At 38.0% G+C, this 22,552-nt stretch overlaps 1 protein-coding gene across 3 annotated transcripts in view; it reads right to left on the reverse strand.

Moving 5' to 3' along the window:
- The window catches only part of COG5 (component of oligomeric golgi complex 5), a 285,624-nt gene that overhangs the window by 242,232 nt on the left and 20,840 nt on the right, over positions 1–22,552 (reverse strand). For all 3 annotated transcript variants that reach the window (XM_061413970.1, XM_061413972.1, XM_061413971.1), the window contains one exon: positions 10,434–10,554. In XM_061413970.1, the coding sequence (XP_061269954.1) occupies positions 10,434–10,554 (121 nt within the window). The remainder of the gene's footprint in view (positions 1–10,433; positions 10,555–22,552) is intronic.

Here is a 22,552-nt window from a genome sequence, read left to right on the forward strand (position 1 = left end):
CGCTTTCACGTTCAAAAACTCAAGTATTTAGAATGGTCCCATCTGGATAATCAGAGTAATCTCATCTCAAGGTCCACAAGAAACTACATCTGCAAAGTTCCTTCTGCCATATAAAGTACTGTATTCACAGGTTCTAATGGCACCCCACTCCAGAACTCTTGCCTGGCAAATCCCATGGATGGAGGAGCCTGGTAGGCTGCAGTCCATGGGGTCGCTAGGAGTTGGACACGACTCAGCGACTTCACTTTCACTTTTCACTTTCATGCACTGGAGAAGGAAATGGCAACCCACTCCAGTGTTCTTGCCTCGAGAATCCCAGGGACGGGGAGCCTGGGGGGCTGCCGTCTCTGGGGTCACACAGAGTCGGACACAACTGAAGCGACTTAGCAGCAGCAGCAGCAGCAGCAGTGAGTAAGATGGAGAAGGAAATGGCAACCCAGTCCAGTGTTCTTGTATCTTTGAGGAGACGCGTTATTGTGCCTACCATACAATTGGTTTCCCTGGTGGCTCAGATGGTAAAAAATTTGCCTGCAATGCAGGAGACCTGGGTTAGATCCCTGTGTTGGGAGGATCCCCCAGAGAAGGAAATGGCAACCCACGCCAATATTCTTGTCTAGAAAATCCCATGGACAGAGGAGCCTGGAGGGCTACGGTCCATTGGGTCACAAAGAGTCGGACATGAACAAGCACCTAACACTTTCACTTTCACCATACTACACCATACTTGTTGAACTGCACTGACTTAAAGCAAGGAACAAAAGAGCATGTCACCATCTTTTGGCTAAATAAAAAAAAATTCCTAGACTAAACTACAGAGTTCAAAATACTCAGCAATCTTCATCAAATACTACCACTATCAAAGAATCCATCAATTTAGATAGACATTATCACTAAATCCTTACCTCTTCTTAAATGGAAAAATATCTAAGTATCTTAACGTACTCAAGGCTAACTCTACTTCTCACTGTGAAACAGCACTGGTTTCTACCACTGGCACTAGTTTCTACCACTCTCTGTCTTCACTTTCTTGATGTTCCACAAATCTTTATCTGGAAGAAAGCTTTCCACAAAGCTAAAGACACCCTGAAAGACACACAGGGTTAAATGAAAACTTCTGGAAAGCATGACACTTTTTATAGCCCAGAAACAAAAATCAATAAGACCCATCAGTGCAAGACACAACCATCTAAAAACTTAGAATCCTCATATTAAATATATCTGAAAACTAGAGAAAGGGTGTTGCTGCTTTTAAACTAGCTTTGGCTAAAAGAAAGAATAACTTCTATGGGTACAGTTCTTCTGTTTCTCTTCTAAGTAAATGAAAGACTTGCCTCAAGAGAACTTGCCTTAGAGAACTGACTTATCTTAGTTAAACAGACAGAAAAAAGATCCCATAAAACTTTAAGTAAAAATTTTCACAAAATATGTCATCCTTTCAAAATAGAGTAATAACTTTTAATAGTAGTAGACTCAAAAGGCAAAGTAAAGATAAAATGAGTTGGCAACTTTATTGTTCTGTATTTGCACATTACTTAAGACTCCGTGAATCATTCTTGTATCCATTCATTCTTTAGGAATACAGAGATTTTGTATACACAAAATTCAAGTCTGTACTGAACATTAACTCTAATCATATTAAAAAACTAATATTAATGCATGGATTCTCAACCTACATAGATTTTTATCAAAGCAATTTAAATTTACAAAGCTCATCTGACTTTATGGACTTTGACTGCATATGCATAAAAGGCAAATACAAATTATCTTAGTCTAGCTTTCACTAATGGCAGAGCAAATTGGTCAAGTATAGTTTCCTACAGATAATTTCTAAACCTAGATAAGCCATTTTATGTCTTTATTTTGTAACTGAAAGAAAACTGCTTTACAATGTTGTGTTGGTTTCTGCTCTACAACAACACAAATCAGCCATAATTATACATACATCCTCTCCCTCTTGAGCCTCCCTCTCCTCTTCCAATCCCACCCCTCTAGGTCAAAACAGTGTTATACAGAAACTTTTCTCCAGCTATCTATTTTACACATGAGAGTGTACAGATGTTGACGCTATTTTCTCCATTCATCCCACTCTCTCCTTCCTCTACTGTGTCCACAAGTCCATTCTCTACATCTCCATTTCTATTCTTTCCCTGCACACAGGTTCATCAACACCATTTTTCTAGCTTCCAGATGTATATGACTTAATATATGGTATTTGTTTTTCTCTTTCTGACTTACTTCACTCTGTATAACAGGTTCAAGGTTCATCCACCTCACTAGAACTGACTCAAATGCATTTTCATGGCTGAGTAGTATTCTACTACTATTGAACTATTTCAAATCCTAAAATATGATGCTATGAAAGTGCTGCACTCAATATGCCAGTAAATTTGGAAAACTCAGCAGTGGCCACAGGACTGGAGAAGGACAGTTTTCATTCCAATCCCAAAGAATGCTCAAACTGCACAACTGCATTCATCTCACATGCTAGCAAAGTACTTCTCCAAGCCAGGCTTCAACAGTACATGAACCGTGAACTTCCAGATGGTCAAACTGTATTTTAAAAAGGCAGAGGAACCAGAGATCAAAATGCCAACATCCACTGGATTATCCAAAAAGCAAGAGAGTTCCAGAAAAACATCTATTTCTGCTTTATTGACTATGCCAAAGCCTTTGACTGTGTGGATCACAATAAACTGTGGAACATTCTGAAAGAGATGGGAATACCAGACCACCTGACATGCCTCTTGAGAAATCTGTATGCAGGTCAGGAAGCAACAGTTAGAACTGGACATGGAACAACAGACTGGTTCCAAATAGGAAAAGGAGTACGTCAAGGCTGTATATTGTCACCCTGCTTATTTAACTTATATGCAGAGTACATCATGAGAAACGTTGGGCTGGAAGAAGCACAAGATGGAATCAAGATTGCTGGGAGAAATATCAATAACTTCAGATATGCAGATGACACCACCCTTACGTCAGAAAGTGAAGAGGAACTAAAAAGCCTCTTGATGAGAGTGAAAGAGGAGAGTGAAAAAGTTGGCTTAAAGCTCAACATTCAGAAAACGAAGATCATGGCATCTGGTCCCATCACTTCATGGGAAATAGATGGGGAAACAGTGGAAACAGTGAGAGACTTTATTTTTCGGGGCTCCAAAATCACTGCAGATGGTGACTGCAGCCATGAAATTAAAAGACGCTTACTCCTTGGAAGGAAAGTTAGGACCAACCTAGATAGCATATTCAAAAGCAGAGACATTACTTTGCCAACAAAGGTCCGTCTAGTCAAGACTATGCGTTTTCCAATGGTCATGTATGGATGTGAGAGTTGGACTGTGAAGAAAGCTGAGCGCCAAAGAATTGATGCTTTTGAACTATGGTGTTGCAGCAGACTCTTGAGAGTCCCTTGGACTGCAAGGAGATCCAACCAGTCCATTCTGAAAGAGATCAGCCCTGGGATTTCTTTGGAAGGAATGATGCTGAAGCTGAAACTCCAGTACTTTGGCCACCTCATGCGAAGAGTTGACTCATTGGAAAAGACTCTGATGCTGGGAGGGATTGGGGGCAGGAGGAGAAGGGGACGACAGAGGATGAGATGGCTGGATGGCATCACTGACTCGATGGACGTGAGTCTGAGTGAACTCCGGGAGCTGGTGATGGACAGGGAGGCCTGGCGTGCTGCAATTCATGGGGTCTCAAAGAGTCAGACACAACTAAGAGACTGAACTGAACTGAAATGATGGGTATTATCTGTTAAATATAAATTTGACTAACATTAAATTCAATTAGTTAAAAAATGAGGGTTTATCGGTATGTTATTTTATTGATAACACAATTATGTCTTCAACTACTGGCAACCCTCAATATCAGCATAAACCCATTATTCTGGATTTGAGCACAGCATCACCCCAATCTGGGGGTAGCTGAATCCAGTCACATATGTAAGTATTTCCCCTGGTGGCTCAGACAGTAAAGAATGTGGCTGCAATGTAGGAGAACTGGTTGGACCCCTGGGTCAGGAGGATCCCCTGAAGAAGGAATGGCTACCCACTCCAGAATTCTTGCCTGGAGAATTCCATGGACAGAGGAGCCTGGAGGGCTACAGTCCGTGTGGTCACAAAGAGTCGGACACAACTGAGTGACAAACACTTTCACTTTGAGACCATCTAAATCATTGGAAAAGACCCTGATGCTAGAAAAGACTGATGGCAAGAGGAGGGAGCAGCAGAGGATGAAATGGTTGGATAGCATCACCGACTCAATGGACGTGAATCTGAGCAAACTACAGGAGACCGTGGAGGACAGAGGTGCCTGGAGTGCAGCAGCCCATGGGGTCACAAGGAGTCTGACACAACTTAAGCGATCCAAAACAACAAATCAAACACAGTCACTGAAAACATTTGTCATCATATGTGACCAATACTGTAGGTTTAAAAAGGCATGTATTGAATTTGCTATGTTGAAGCTATATATGTTTTAAATGCATTTAAGATATCATCTCACCTAAAGATCATCATATTAAGTGAATTAAGTCAGAAAGAGAAAGACAAATACCATATGATATCATTTACAGATTAAATCTAAAGTATGGCGCAATGAACTTAGCTATGAAACAGAAACAGACTCACAGACATAGACAACAAACTTATTGTTACCAAACAGGAAAGGAATAAAGTAAGAGTTTGGGATGACCAGATACAAACTACCACATAGAAAATAAACAACAAGATCCTACTGTGTGTAGCATAGGGAACTATATTCAATAAACCATGATGAAATAAATCATGATGAAAAAGAATACTAAAAAGAACATGTGTGTGTGTGTGTGTGTGTAACTCACTTTGTTGTACACCAGAAACTAACACAACATTGTAAAACAACTATTTGTTGTTGTTGTTCAGTCACGAAGTCATATCCAACTCTTCTGCCAGCCAATGGACTATAGTCTGCCAGGTTCCTTTGTTTATGGGATTTCCCAGGCAAACCAACTATACTTCAACTAAAAAAGAAGTCATCTTAGACCTAATTTATTCCTGGAAACAGTTATATGGATTATTTACAAATTTCCCACTAATAAACAATTTTTAAAAGCCTGAAATAAAACTTCCTAAAATTTTCATTAACTATATCATCTTACAAACATCTCAAAAAAATTAATTAGTTCATCAGTTAATCACGTATTATGTGCCAAGACTATATAAATGATACTTTTTCCCACCTATGAATAAATCAAAAATGTTTGCATATAAGTGCTGTTTTATCAGATTGAGAAAGTATCAGTTATAAAAAGGATATTAATTGATAAAAGGAACTTAGACTATCCATTCCTTCCATAATAAATATTTCATAAAACGCTTCTGTGATAAATTTGGTTTTAAGAATATTTTCTCATGATATATGGTGCTAATATGCTGCAACTCAGCAACAAAATTATAAAACTCAGAACAGACCAGACGCAATGAAAATTAATGCAGGATATACTTTCTTTTTTTGACTGTGCCACTCAGCATAAAATACATTCACTGTATAAACATGGTATATCTTAAATGTGATTTAAGTGTATTGCCTTAACTAATGCTCCAAAAAAGACCGAAATTATCTACCCCCAAGACTTTTCCTGAAGAAGTCACAAATCATTGTGATACAATTTAATCTTGAAATCTGCACTAGTTTTTTTTTAACCATACATAATAATCTGAATGAAAACTACATATAAGTCTGCACTAAAAAAATTCTGCTTATTCTGTCAATAAGTTACCAGTTTGATTTTAATTTTTACTCCCCTAATGCCTAATGATGTTGAGTATTTTATATGCATATTTTCCATTGTGGTTAAGATGGTAAAAGCATCTGTCTGCAACGCAGGAGACCTGGGTTCGATCCCTGGGTTGGGAAGAGCTCCTGGAGAAGGAAACGGCAACCCACTTCAGTACTCTTGCCTGGAAAATCCCACGGACAGAGGAGCCTGGTAGGCTATAGTCCATGGGGTCGCAAAGAGTCAGACACAACTGAGCGACTTCACTTCACTTTCCATTCACATACATTCTTTGATGAAGTATCTGTTCAAAGAGTTTGCCTATTTTTTAATTGGGTTGTTTATGTTCTTACCAATGTTCAAAGTTTTTCATATATTCTAGATACAAGTCCTTTATCAAATATATACTCTGCAAACATTTTCTGTCTATGGCTTTTCATTCCTCTAACAGAATCACTCATAGAAATTTAAATTTAAATTTTGAGAATTAAAATTTAATTTAAATTTTGAGAACATCTAATTTACCAATTTGTGTGTGGTGGTGGAAGGAGGGGACTGTGCTTTCAGTTATACACCTAAGAAATCATTTTCAAAGCCATAAAAATGTCCTCTGTTTCCATTCAGAAGTTTTATAGTTTTAAGTTTTACATTTAGGACAATGATCCACTTTCAGTTTTGCTTTATTTTTTTAATATGAAGTAGGTCCGAATACAAGTTCCCTGTTTTACATGTGGCTATCCAATTGTTCCAGTACCATCTGTTGAGAACACTATCTTTTCTTCAATAAATGTGCCAAAAATCCATTTTTCTTACATGTGTGGATCTTCTTCTGGGCTCTCTACTTCGTTCCATTGACCTATCTCTTTGTCTTGGTTAGTAGAAGTCATTGCAATAGGTCTTCCAATCAGGTATGGTTAATACTCCAATTTTACTTTCTTTTAAAAGTTTTGGCTATTCTAGATCCTTTGCATTTGATTATGAATTTTACAATCAGTTTGTCAATGGCTAATAAAAGCCTGCTGGAACTCAGACTATAATTGTGTTGAATCTATACAAATCAATTTAGAGAGACTGGGCATATTAAAAACGATCAAGTCTTCCAATTCACAGACAAAATTTATTCACTTATTTAGGTCTTTTTTAATTGTTCTCAATAATGTTTTTAGTTCTCAGTATATAGGTCTTGTGTTCAGTTCAGTTGCTCAGTTGTGTCCGACTCTTTGCGACCCCATGAACCGCAGCACGCCAGGCATCCCTGTCCATCACCAACTCCTGGAGTCCACCCAAACCCATGTCCATCGAGTTGGTGATGCCATCCAACCATCTCATCCTCTGTCGTCCCCTTCTCCTCCTGCCCTCAATCTTTCCCAGCATAAGGGTCTTTTCAAATGAGTGAAATGGCCACCTCTTCACATCAGGTGGCCAAAGTATTGGAGTTTCAGCTTCAAAATCAATCCTACCAATGAACACCCAGGACTGATCTCCTTTAGGATGGACTGGTTTGTTCTCCTTGCAGTCCAAGGGACTCTCAAGAGTCTTCTCCAACACCACAGTTCAAAAGCATCAATTCTTCGGCGCTCAACTTTCTTTATAGTCGAACTCTCACATCCATGCATGACCACTGGAAAAACCATAGCCTTGACTAGATGGACCTTTGCTGACAAAGTAATGTCTCTGCTCTTTAATATGCTGTCTAGGTCGGTCATAACTTTCCTTCCAAGGAGTAAGCGTCTTTTAGTTTCATGGCTGCAATCACCATCTGCAGTGATTTTGGAGCCCAGAAAAATAAAGTATGATACTGTTTCCACTGTTTCCCCGTCTATTTGCCTCTTTTGTCAAATTCAACCCTAAGTATACAGGTCGTGTGTATCTTTTGTCAAATTCAACCTTAAGTAGTTCATATTTTTGATGTTACTATGAGTGGTATTTTTTAATTTCAATTTCCAATTGCTTGTTAATACTATTATGTAGAAATACAAGTAATTTTATATATTCATCATACATCCTGAAATCCTGCTACATTCATTTATTAGCTCTACTAACTTCTTCTTGTGAACTCAAAGCAAGATGCTGCTACTGCTAAGTCACTTCAGTCGTGTCCAACTCTGTGCAACCCCATAGACGGCAGCCCACCAGGCTCCACCGTACCTGGGATTCTCCAGGCAAGAACACTGGAGTGGGTTGCCATTTCCTTCTCCAATGCATTAAAGTGAAGTCGCTCAGTCGTGTCTGATTCTTCGCGATTCCATGGACTGCAGCCTACCAGGCTCCTCCGTCCATGGGATTTTCCAGGCAAGAGTACTGGAGAGGGTTCCCATTGCCTTCTCCAAGCAAGATACTACTACATACCTATTAGAATGGCTAATATTAAGATGACTGACTGTAACAAGTGTTACCAAGGATGTAGAGAAAGTACAGTTTTCATTAACTTTGGGTTGAATACCTGGGCAATTTCAGATCATATACACTTAGTATATGATCTGGTTGTTCCATACCTATATTTTTTATCAAAGAGAAATGAAAGCAAATGTCTATAAAAACACCTTTATATGAATGTTCATGATAGCCTGATTTGTAATAACCAAAAATTAGGAACAACTGAAATACAAATCTACAGGTGAATGAATAAACCAACTGGGGAATATCCATATAATGGAAAACTACTTAGCAATAAAACAGAATGAGCTATTGATACACACAACACAGACACATCAAAATAATTAAGCTGGTTGAAAGAGGCCCCCCCAAAAAAAACCCACATACAAACTATCTGATTCCATAGAAAGCAGATCCATAAATGCATGAGAAAAAATTATCAAGGGGCATAAGGAAACTTTGAGGGAGATAGTCATGTTCACTATAATACTGATGGCTTCAAGTCACAACTTGCCAATATGTAAATTTTCAATATGCTGCAGTTTACCGTATATCACTTAGACCTCAATTTTTTAAAAAAGAAAATGTACCAGCATGCTAGGTCCCAGAATAGACTTTTTAATTGATAAATAACTTTAAATTGATATATAATTCACATAGCATACAATTCAACTTTTTGAAGCACACAATTCAGTGGCTTTTTGTAGTGACAGAAGTTGTGCAACAATCACCAGTATTTAATTCCAGAACATTTTCACCACTCCAAAGAGTGGCACCCATTAGCAGTCACTGACATTCCCCTCAGTCCCTCAGAATATAATTAATTTCCAGATGATGATGTATTTCATCTGGTCACTACATTTCAAGCTTCAAGACCTTTCAAGTTTGAGAGACTGGTTTTAAGTTAATTTCAAGTACCTGCTACTGTTTATCATTGTATTCTTTCTAATGAGAACCAAAACCATACAAATATAAACACGATAATTTCACAGAAGTTCCAATCACAGAAATATCATTTATAGTGTACATGTGTACCATTACAGTGATTACTAAATTATTAACATTAAAACATTAACTCCAAATCTCTTGGCTCTCCTTATTATCAATGCCAGGACTGTCCAAGAATACAGTGGGGAATGATGAAGACGTGATGCCTCTGAAATTTTTGAATAGCACATAATCTGTGCCTTAATGAAGAAAAAAGAAGACATCACCATTTGCCTCACAGCATATGCTGTTTCTAGAAGAGATGATAATCAAAATCAAAACCTAGCGATTTTTTATTATGGAAGAGTGTAAGTGATGATAAATATAATAAGCCTTGGAATAATGTGTGTTTGCTTTTTAATGATTCTATCACCCTACATTTTATTTTTTGGAGCACAGAAATTAAATGTGACAAAGCAAAAAATAACAGCTGATACTAGGATTTTTTACACTTTTATATTTAGCACATATTATGAAAAAACCCTAAAGTATGTCTCACTGCTTAAAAATTAACTTTTTATATAACATATTCCAAGCACACTAGATTACAAGTTCAATATATTCCCAATGATGTGCCTAAGCAATGTATCTGAACATTATAAATTAAAATGCTGTTGAAGCATGATTTGTGAAGGATATTACATTTTTATAATCAAAAACAAGCAATAAGCATTACAGTATGACTACATAATTTAAATATCAAAGATAGAAAAATTCAAAAAGAACATAAAATGCACATCTTTCTGATGTTCTTTTGGCACAACTACTTTCAAAACACATTACTAAGAGTAAGGAGACTCTTGATATTTGAGATGGATGTAATCAAGGACTTTCTGAACCTAAAATGGTACAAATTCCACTAACCACATCCACTTCAGAAAAATTACTGGGTACCCAATGAAAAGAAGAAAATCACAAAGCCTCATTAAAATGCAGGTGTTAGGTGGTTCTTTGTATACTTAGAAGATATTCAAAATTTTGCCTAAAAAATTATGAACTCCTTCATCATGGACCTTGCAACTTGTTAATAATCAAAGCTGTGACTGTTAAACCCTCAAATGTCAAGAGGCTGTTCTAAATGTTTGAGAAAAGAATGATGAATGAGAAATGAATTCAAAAGATCTTCTAGGCACCATATCAACATGAGACTTGTGACCTAAAAAACAGCACTTCTGAACATTTCCCCCTAGGGAATGAAAACTTAAGTTCACATAAGACCTATACACAAATGTTAAAGTAGCTTAAATTTATAATCACCAAAAACTGGAAACACAAATATCCTTCAACCAGTGAATCGATGAACAAGAGGACTTACCAAGTTCATTGAGACTCTGAGCAGCTTTTGTTATCTCTCTACTTCCCCCCTGCAGTTGTCCTTGGAGTCTCTTACTGAGATATAAGATGCGAATGATTCTCCGAAGCAAATCACAGGCAACCTGTGAAATGTTAAGTAAGTAAAGTCAATCCATGAAGTTCCATGACATAGTGAATCGACTGTCTAATCTTCCCAGATGCTAGAGATCCAATATCCAGGCAAGACAGAGCTCTGCCCAATTAAAGCAGAATCAGGTTTTTGTTTTTGTTTTAATATCCTTATGCAGGCCCAGTGTACAGCCAAGGTTGACAACCACTGTGCTAGGGCTGCTCAGCTTCCTACTACTGTTCCTTATTGTTTCTTAGTTTATTGTTCCTACGTCCCTAGGGGAACAGACTTACTAGACCTTAAAGAATAAGCATGCCCTTAATTGATTCTTCCTAATTTATCATTAATGACTAAATGTAACAGAGAAAGCTATTTTAAAAATAAACCTATAATTTGTATGTCACCTTCTATTCCCTTTTCTGTTATTACATCCAATCCTGGGTCTTTACCTATCCAAAAGACTAAGACATGAAATAATGACTCATGTATTTCTAGACAGAGGTAATCCAGGGTGACTGCCAGGAGAGAATGACAAGAAAGGAGATTGATGGAGTAACATATATGTAATTACTGTCAGCTTAAGTGGTGACAATAAAGAAAAAAGAGACAGTCTATGTTGCTACATCACGGCCATCTTTGAATGATCCTGAAGCTGGATGAAGCAACAACATCTCCCATCTAAGGAGGAAAATCCTAACTGGTGGCAATAATAATTAAAAGCCCTAGGAAGACAGGGTCCTGAGGCTTCAACTATAAACATTTTTTCTGAAAGAAATATACATATACCTCAGAGCCACACACAGCCCCACTCGTGCACATACAACATACACAAATATACAATCAAATATACGTTTACAAACATATGTAAATCAAGGCAGCCAAGTACTAAACATGTTTAACTGACTGCTTTTCTGAGTAACAACAGTTTGAACTACTTAAAATAATAAAATAATGTCAAATAAAAATCCCCCCCAACCCACAAACTGAAGATTTAGGCATCTTAATCTTTTAGTTGAGTTCAGTTCAGTCGCTCAATTGTGTCCGACTCTGCGACCCCATGAATCGCAGCACGCCAGGCCTCCCTGTCCATCACCAGCTCCCGGAGTTCACTCAAACTCATGTCCATCGAGTTGGTGATGCCATCCAGCCATCTCATCCTCTGTCGTCCCCTTCTCCTCTTGCCCTCAATCCCTCCCAGCATCAGAGTCTTTTCCAATGAGTCAACTCTTCCCATGAGGTGGACAAAGTACAGGAGTTTCAGCTTTAGCATCAGTCCTTCCAAAGAACACCCAGGACTGATCTCCTTTAGAATGGACTGGTTGGATCTCCTTGCCGTCCAAGGGACTCTCAAGAGTCTTCTCCAACACCACAGTTCAAAAGCATCAATCCTTTGGCGCTCAGCTTTCTTCACAGTCCAACTCTCACATGCATACATGACCACTGGAAAAACCATAGCCTTGACCAGACGGACCTTTGTTGGCAAAGTAATGTCTCTGCTTTTGAATATGCATGCTATCTAGGTTGGTCATAACTTTCTTTCCAAAGAGTAAGCATCTTTTAATTTCATGGCTGCAATTACCATCTGCAGTGATTTTGGAACCCAAAAAAATAAAGTCTGACACTGTTTCTACTGTTTCCCCATCTATGTCCCATGAAGTGATGGGACCAGATGCCATGACCTTTGTTTTCTGAATGTTGAGCTTTAAGCCAACTTTTTCACTCTCCACTTTCACTTTCATCAAGAGGCTTTTTAGTTCTTCTTCACTTTCTGACATAAGGGTGGTGTCATCTGCATATCTGAGGTTATTGATATTTCTCCCGGCAATCTTGATTCCAGCTTGTGCTTCTTCCAGCCCAGTGTTTCTCATGATGTACTCTGCATATAAGTTAAATAAGCAGGGTAACAATATACAGCCTTGACAGACTCCTTTTCCTATTTGGAACCAGTCTGTTGTTCCATGTCCAGTTCTAACTGTTGCTTCCTGACCTGCATACCTAGAGCCAGACATCCTGGAATGTGAAGTCAAGTGGGCCTTAGAAAGAAAGCATCACTATGAACAAAGCTAGTGGAGGTGATGGAATTCCAGTTGAGCTATTTCAAACCCTGAAAGATGATACTGTGGAAGTGCTGCACTCAATATGCCAGCAAATTTGGAAAACTCAGCAGTGGCCACAGGACTGGAAAAGGGCAGTTTTCATTCCAATCCCAAAGAAAGGCAATGCCAAAGAATGCTCAAACTACCGCACAATTGCACTCATCTCACACGCTAGTAAAGTAATGCTCAAAATTCTCCAAGCCAGGCTTCAGCAATATGTGAACCGTGAACTTCCAGATGTTCAAGCTGGTTTTAGAAAAGGCAGAGGAACCAGAGGTCAAATTGCCAACATCCACTGGATCATGGAAAAAGCAAGAGAGTTCCAGAAAAACATCTATTTCTGCTTTATTGACTATGCCAAAGCCTTTGACTGTGTGGATCACAATAAACTGTGAAAAAATCTTTTAGTTAAATTTGATTTATTTTATGAATAGGTCATGGAAGCATATAATTCAAAAGATCAGAAGATAAAAAGTCACCATCATATTTCTATGTCTCAACTACGTAGTCACCAAAAATAACCACTATTGTCACTTTCTTGCTTGTCAGAATTCTATTTTTAGATGTACTATTTGGAATGTAAAATCCCAAGCAATCATTCCTCTTAAGATTCTAAACACATCATGAGGAGAAATACCAGATCTTACTTTAGCCTAATCAGCACAAACTGTCCTTCCAGAATTCCCTTCTGCTGTTGCTGCCAAGTTGCTTCAGTCGTGTCCGACTCTGTGCGACCCCATAGATGGCAGCCTACCAGGCTCCCCCATCCCTGGGATTCTCCAGGCAAGAACACTGGAGTGGGTTGCCATTTCCTTCTCCAATGCATGAAAGTGAAAAGTGAAAGTGGAGTCGCTCAGTCATGTCTGACTCTAGCGACCCCATGGACTGCAGCCCACCAGGCTCCTCCGTTCATGGGATTTTCTAGGCAAAAGTACTGGAGTGGGCTGCCATTGCCTTCTCTGCCAGAATTCCCTAACATCTAACCAATAAAGGATATGCCCTCAAATATGAAAGCTTTGAGCTTATTTCTGATGCTTTTCTGTTTAACCATACTTAATCTGTCACCAAGTTTTACTGATTATTCTTCTGTTGCATAATACAATAGTTATTTTACCTCTATTCCCAAAAGCATCACCCTAATCCAAATCTTTACCACCTTTATCTTAACACTGTGGTCTCCTGGGTAGCTTTTCAATCTCTTGCTGAAATCCATCTTGCTGGCTTTATTGTCTTAGAAACAGTTTTCAGCACTTTAGTCCCCCCTTTTAATAAACTTCAGTGGCTCTCTACTAACAGATTATGTTGAATTCAACAGCATTTAATAAAATCCTCAGTCAACACATCTTAGATAATCTATAAGGCACCAACTTGCACCATTTCCTAATATAGTTGCTTCCACTCCAATTTCCTTATTTATTTCATATTTTTATCAGAAAATATAATACAATTATTCAGCATTGACAAGAAATGATCTATCAAGACAGAAAAAGACACAGAGGAATCTTGAATGCATTTTACTACGGGAAAGAGTCAATTTGAAAAGGCTATATATTATATGATTCCAACTATATGACTTTCTAGAAAAGACACAACTATGGAGACGGTTACAAAGATGAGCCATTGCCAGGAGTTGGGAGAATAAAGAGTCAAAGTAAAGAGGATTTGGAGGGCACTGGAAATACTATAGAAAGATGGATGTGTGCTATGTCCTTTTAGTCGTGTCTGACTCTTTGAGACCTATGGACTGTAGCCCACCAGGCTCCTCTGTCCATGATTCTCCAGGCAAGAATACTGGAATGGGTTGCCACACCTTCCTCCAGGGGATCTTCCCGACTCAGGGAATCGAACTCACATCTCCAGCAGCTCGTGCACTGCAGGCAGGTTCTTAACCGCTAAGCCACCAGGGAACCCCCATAGTGATGGATATATGTCATTATTATTTTGCGAAAGCCATAGAATATATACTAAGAGACAACTATGGACTTTCATAATGATGTGTCAATGTAAGTTCATCATTTTTAACAAATATGCCACTCTGGTGACAGATATTGACTAACAGGGAGGCTATGCATGTGTGGGGACAAGGGATACATGGGAAATCTACATCTTCCTCTCAATTTTGCTATGAATCTAAACTGCTCTAAAAAAATCAGTATTTAAAAATATATTTAGATATTATATATATAGAAAATTACATACAGAAATTAAATAAATCAACTTGGAACTACCACGTGGATCAGGAAACAAAACTCTCTCTGCCACTACATAAGCCCTCCATGTTGTTGTTGCTGCTGTTCAGTAGCTCAGTCGTGTCCGACTCTTTGCGACCCCATGGACTGCAGCACGCCAGGCTTCCCTGTCCTTCACTGTTTCCCAGAGTTTGCTCGAATTCATGTCCATTGACTCGGTGATGCCGTACACCACCTTGTCCTCTGTCGTCCACTTCTCCTCCTGCCTTCAATCTTTCCCAGCATCAGGGTCTTTTCAAATGAGTCAGTTCCTCGCATCAGGTAGCCAAAGTATTGGAGCTTCAGCTTCAGTATCAGTTCTTCCATTGAATATTCAAGGTTGATTTCCTTTATGATTGACTGGTTTGATCTCCTTGCAGTTCAAGGGACTCTCAAGAGTCTTCTCCAAAACCAAATTCAAAAGCATCAATTCTTTGGCGCTCAGATTTATTTTAAGGTCCAAACTCACATCCATACATGCTGCTGCTGCTGCTAAGTCGCTTCAGGCATGTCCGACTCTGTGCGACCCCATAGACAGCAGCTCAGGAGGCTCCCCTGTCCCTGGGATTCTCCAGGAAAGAACACTGGAGTGGGTTGCCATTTCCTTGCCCAATGCAGGAAAGTGAAAAGTGAGAGTGAAATCGTGTCTGACTTTTAACAACCCCATGGACTACAGTCTATCAGGCTCCTCCGACCATGGGATTTTCCAGGCAAGGGTACTGGAGCGGGTTGCCATTGCCTTCTCCACATCCATACGTGACTACTAGAAAAACCACAGCTTTGATTATATGGACCTTTGTTAGCAAAGTAATGTCTCTGCTTTTTAATATGCTAAGTTTCTCATACCTTTTCTTCCAAGGAGCAAGCGCCTTTTAATTTCATGAATACAGTCACATTCTGCAATGATTTTGGTGCCCAAGAAAATAAAGTCTGTCATTGTTTCCTTTGTTTCCCCATCTATTCACCATGAAGTGATGGGACCAGATGCCATTTTCTTAGTTTTTTCAGTGTTGAGTTTTACACCAGCTTTTTCACTCTCCTCTTTCACTTTCACCAGGAGGCTCTTTAGCTCCTCTTAGCTTTCTGCCATAAGGATGGTATCATCTGCATTATTGATATTTGTCTCAGCATTCTTAATTCCAACTTGAGCTTCATCCAGCCCAGCATTTCACATGATGTACTCTGCATATAAGTTAAAGAAGCAGGGTGATAATACACAGCCTTTATGTATGCCTTTCCCAATTTGGAACCAGTCTATTGTTTCATGTCTGGTTCTAATTGTTGCTTCTTGACCTGCATACAGGTTTCACAGGAGGCAGGTCAGGTGGTCTGGTAGTTCCATCTCTTGAAGAATTTTCCACAGTTTGTTGTGATCTACACAGTCAAAGGCTGTGGAGTACTCAATGAAGCAGATGTTTTTCTGGAACTCTGTGGCTTTTTCTATGATCCAATGGATGTTGGCAATTTAATCTCTGGTTCCTCTGCCTTTTCTAAATCTAGCCTGAACATCTAGGAGTTCTCAGTTCACATACTGCTGAAGCCTAGCTTGGAGAACTTTGAGTATTACTTTGCTAGCATGTGAAATGAGTGCAACTGTGCTGTAGTCTGAACATTCTTTGGCACTGCTCTTCTCTGGGACTGGAATGAAACTGACCTTTTCCAGTCCTGTGGCCACTGCTGAGTTTTCCAAACTTGCTGACATATTGAGTGCAGCACTTTCACAGCATCATCTTTTAGGATTTCAAATAGCTCAGCTGGAATTCCATCACCTCCACTAGCTTTGTTCATAGTGATGCTTCCTAAGACTCACTTGACTAAAAGATGTCTTGCTCTAGGTGAGTGATCACACCATCGTGGTTATCTGGATCATTAAGATCTTTTTTGTATAGTTCTTCTGCATATTCTTGCCACCTCTCTTAAATATCTTCTGCTTCTGTTAGGTCCATACTGTTTCTGTCCTTTATTGTGCCCATCTTTCATGAAATGTTGCCTTGATATCTCTAATTTTCTCGAAAAGATTTCTTAGTCTTTCCCATTCTATTGTTTTCCTCTATTCCTTTGCATTGATCACTGAGGAAGGCTTCCTTATCTTTCCTTGCTATTCTTTGTAACTGTGCACTCAGATGGGTATATCTTTCCTTTCCTCCTTTGCCTTTCACTTCTCTTTTCTCAGCTATTTGTAAGGCCTCCTCAGACAACCATTTTGCCTTTTTGTATTTCTTTTTCTTGGGAATGGTTTTGATCACCACCTCCTATACAATGTTATGAACCTCCAACCATAGTTTTTCAGACACTCTATCAGATCTAATCCATTGAATCTATTTGTCACTTCCACTGTATAATTGTAAGGGCTTTGATTTAGGTCATATCTGAATGGCCTAGTGGTTTTCCCTACTTTCTTCAATTTAAATATGAATTTTCCAATAAGGAGTTCATAATCTGAGCCATCAGCTCCCAGTTTTGTTTTTGCTGACTACATAGAGTTTCTTCATCTCTGCTGCAAAGAACATAATCAATCTGATTTCAGTATTGACCATTCTGGTGATGTCTCTATATAGAATCATCTCCTGTGTTGTTGGAAGAGGGTGTTTGCTATGATCAGTGCTTTCTCTTTCAAAACTGTTAGCCTTTGCCCTGCTTCATTTGGTACTCCAAGGCCCAACTTGCCTGTTACTCCAGGTATCTCTTGACTTCCTACTTTTGCATTCCAGTCATAATGTCCTCCACCCAACCTCCCTACTGGCTTTTGAGAGACATCATTCTGGCTTTTGTCATAATCATATCCTTATTTTTTTCATTTATAGCTTCATCACTGAAGTGTATATACCTAAATGCTATAGTTTAATTTTGTTCTTTTTAAATCTATATAGGTTCCCTTAGCATCTTTTTTCCTTTGCAATCTGTTAAATATGTTGGATCATCTGTCCTATACAGTTTCCCACGGACTGGGTTTAGTTGATTACTGTCTTCTAGTTTAACAAGCCCCTGTATCTTCTATATTCCCTAAACATTAGTAGTTGGATATAAGCAGCTTCATCAGATTCAGGTTAATATTCTGGGCAAATTTATTCATTACTGTTGTTAGCAACACTGATACTCAACATCAAAATCCATTAACACATAATTTGCAACAGACAACAGATGTAGAGAACAAACATATTGATACCAAAGGGTAAAAGAGGGGATAGGATGAGTTGGGAAATTAGGAGTGACACATACATACACTACCAACAGATCACTATTGAGAACCTGCTGTATAGCACAGGGAACTCTACTCAGAGCTCTGTGGTGACCTAAATGAGAAGGTAATCCAAAAAAGAAGGGATACAGTAGGAAACACAGGAGATTTGGGTTCAATCCCTGGGTCAGAAAAATCCTCTGAAGAAGGAAATGGCAACCCATTCCAGTTTTCTTGCCTGGAAAATCCCATGGCCAGAGGTACAGTCCAGGGGGCCACAAAGAGTCAGACACAATTTAGCAAGCAAACCCCCACCATCAAGTATATGTATGGCTGTCATTTTGCTGTACAGCAGAAACTGACAGCAGTGTAAAGCAACTATACTCCAATTTATAAAAAATAATTATTATTATTATAACTGCAAAATGGTGTTACTCCAGTTTTATCATTTTGTCTTTATCTGCTAGCATATAAAATGTCTCTATTAGAAGAAGCTTTACCTCATCTATGTTAGTTTATCCAGTGGTACTGTTCATATAGTAAAGTAAGAATTATCACTGGGTTCCTTCCGTTGGTTTATCAATGGTTTATTTTCCTAAGAGCCACAAAAGATGAACAATTAAGTTCACTGTTTTGGGTATCATTATGAACTCATAGATTTAAAGATAATAAAAAGATGTGAAGCCACTGTAGCTCTTATCCTTACAGGTGCTCACCATGTCCCATTTTTGGCCATGGGAGCCTCTGAGCCTGATCACATCTACTGATTTGCCGGAGACTGACAGGTTTTCTGGGATACAGGTGTTGCAGTGTTAAAACTCACACAGCTGGTCACCCTAGAGCCTCTTCAAGTTGGCTCCTGAATCCTTTTGTCATGACTCTACTTAGTGGTTATTGATAGTTTCCTTGGGATATACAGGTATAAAAATATTATAATGTATATTTCATGTCCCAGATCTGGAATCAAAGATTTATCAAAGAAGCCCTGATTTCCTTTAGAAGTCAGCAGCATTTGAAGACCATGTTGGGGAAACCAGGTCTGCTCATTTCTGAGACTTCGGAGTACACACAGTTAGGAAATGTTGAAATTAAAATACCACATAAATATTCATTTGCTTGATTCCACAATACACATAAAACAGTCTCAGATTAACATTATACATATATACAAAAATATATACACATGATGTGTACACTATTTTAAGATAAAATTAGAACATCTCATAAGTTCACTGATACTTCCACTTAAATAGGAACACAGAGTATTTATACTTAATCTTCTAAATTACATATGTAAATTATTTCTTCCACAGAGACTCCTGGCTCCAGAGACATCAGAGATAACAGAATTAGAATATGTATAATTATTCATTTGCTTTGCTGCATGATACAAACATTACCTGAACTCAAAACCGAAACTACAAATAAAAATATGATTGATGACAATTTAAAAAAACGGTTCCCCACATACTCTCCCCACGATGTCTTAGAGTTGAATTTTATTTCTTTGTCAAAACATACAGCCAGGGACTTCCTTGGAGGTCTAGTGGTTTGGAGTCTGCCTTCCAGCGTGGGGACAGCTGTTTGATCTCTGTTAGGAGAACTAAGATCCCACATGCTGCGGGGCAACTAGGCACCACAACTCCTGAGCCTGCTCACCTCAACTAGAAAGAAGCCTGTGCACCCCAAGGAGACATCTCACGTGCCACAAGACCCAATGCAGCCAAAAATAAATAAATATTTTTTAAAAGTAACATACAGCCATTACATACTACTTTATATCCCTCATTTAAGCCTCGTTCTTACTGTCATTGCTAGTTTTTACTTTGAAGTTTCTCTAGTCATTTGATTGTCTCAAGTATATCATCTATCAGAGTCCTAATAAAAGGTTATAGGAGCAAAAGTCCCTGGATTCTATGAGGACAGCAATCTCTATACATCAAAATCAGTTCAGCTGTTAAATCCATTATCTTTTGCTGCATAAGAAACCAGCCCAAAACACAATGGTTTTAAACGATTTGTTCTTCCTCAAAACTCTGTGAGTCAGGAGTTTAGGCAGGGTTCATGTGCTTCATGTGGTATCCCCAGGTTACTCATTCTGCTACCCCCTGCTAACCACAAGGCTTCACTCCCCTGTCCTGTGCCTCAGCGCTTCTCTACCTTCATCTCCCCACCACCAGCACATGCTTTCTCACACCTTGATGGTCTCACAATGACTGTACTCTCAACGGAGAGTGGCTTTCCCAGAGCACAAACAAAAGCTGCTGCGCCCCTTGAATGCTAGCTCCCAAACTAGCCCAGCGTGACTCCCACCAGCAGCGGTTCTCCCGTTTTGCTATCCTGCCTACTCTCAGTGTTTTCAAAGTGTTTAGGGACACTGGCGTCTTATGCTGCTGCTGCTATCTTCCCTCTTCCTTCCCTCCTGGTATATTACTTGTTTGGTGGATAATTATTTATAAAGCCAGTTAACTAAATCATCATCACACAGAACAATGCAGATAAAATTATTTGACTTCGTTATCAATTGAAAACTAAAAAGAATCCTATAAATGTATATGGTGAAAAACACATACATGTAAAAAACATGAACATAAAAAGAGAAAAGGCTTTATGAATCCTTTCCTCCTCCTTCATATCAACATTTTCTCAAACTTTCTTACTTATATAATTTCGAAGTTAAAAAACTAAATTAAAAACCTTAAACTGGAAAGCTAATATATGTGACTTAAAAAGTAAAATGATAAAAAGTGAAAAAAATTAAAAGATAAAAAATTTATATGCACGTATGTGAATTATACCTCAATAAAGCTGTTGTATTTTTCAAAACATATGATTCAAAGTGTTAAAAAAAAATAAGATTTGAAAGTTTAAAAACTCATTTTCTTATATAACATTAAAGTTAAAAAAGTTTATATATTCTATGTAAAGGATAATAAGCTCTTAAATTTTTCTTTCTGAAAAACTCTGAGGCAGTTCATAAGCAAACGTTACTAAAAAGAGCTAAGATGGAGATGATTCTTGGGGTGATAATTAAATTCAACTCATGTTTTCATGTATATAGATGAAGTCAGAAGCTTCTGCTCAGAGAAAGAAAAAGCCTTCTGGAAAGAGTAAAGTGGGGATAAAAAGCAAAAAAAAAAAAAAATTAAAGGTAAAAGTACTTTCTTCTAATTGAGGGTACAGCATAGTGATTTTATGTTCAAGGCAAAAACAAGTTCAGAGCCATTTCTTTCTTCTTCTTATATCACATGCACTTAAATGAATTTAAAGCTCAAAGAATAAAAAGATTAAACAGGAACATTAAAGTTTCTCCAAAATTTAAAATGGAAATGTCTAGACAAAGTAAACAGAATAAAAATGGTTAAAACATAAAATTCCAAAGAGCCCTTGGACTTCAAAGAAGTTTCAATTTCCATGATGAACATCCGTCTTATAGGTAAGACTCATCCTAAGGTAGGAGTCAATTTAGGAAAAATTAAATACTAGAAATAAAGATATCAAAATGTACCTGGCACATTTTTCTTTTCTTTCTCTCCCTTCTCCTCTTTCTTCCTTTATGATAAATTTACCAGATACTCAACTCAGTTGCTGCTATGCAGTAGTATAATATTTTTTACAATAAGACTATAGAAAATAACACTAATACATATAAAAAGTGTTTATTTTAAACACAAATAATCCTGACCTCACACTATCATAACCGTAAGAATAAAAGCACTCATAAAAGAAACTATCACAGTGTCACGGAATCACAGCATTTTAGAGCTGGAAGAGAATTCCCAGATCCAGTCCAAACTTTCACTGTATAAAGATACTAAACCACCAAGAACACCACAACAAATATAGTAATTATGTAAAGTGAAATGTGTATTACTAACCTTACTGTGGTAATCATTTTACAATATATACATCTACCAAATAATCACACTGTGCATCTTAAATGTACACGTTATGTCAATTATATCTCAAAGCTGCAAACAAAAAAATAATAGTTTGTTCGTGACCATGAAGCTAGAAGGATGAAGAATGTAGTCGGGTCTCATAACACCTAGTCCAGTGCTCTTCATCCATGCTTTATGAATCTAGATTTGATTTTAATTTTTCTACTACAAGCAAGTTTCTAAAAACCAGGAGTCATACTTTCTACTTTTTTACATATTCCATAGAATCAAAATCACAGAATACTAAATTTAGCGAGAGAAATTCTGTTTCAGTCTGAACATTGCTGCATATTGGCTATATGAACTTCAGCAAGTAACTTTCAGAAGCTAAGTTTTTATTCACTCATAAAGTGATGAGCTATGTAACTTCTAAACACAATTATTGACTTAGAATACTTGAAATTTTTCATAAAGTCCCACATAAATTTGAAAAAAAAAATTTTTATCATGAATTCCAAGTGAGGTAGCAAAAATGAGATTCTTAAAACTTACTGTCAAAAGACTGTACTAAACAAAGAGGGGAAATGAAGTGCATGATGCTGCATTTCGTAACCATTTAATATGGTAC

The sequence above is a fragment of the Bos javanicus genome, chromosome 4 (genome assembly GCF_032452875.1).
Source record: "Bos javanicus breed banteng chromosome 4, ARS-OSU_banteng_1.0, whole genome shotgun sequence".
Taxonomy (NCBI): Eukaryota; Metazoa; Chordata; class Mammalia; order Artiodactyla; family Bovidae; genus Bos; species Bos javanicus.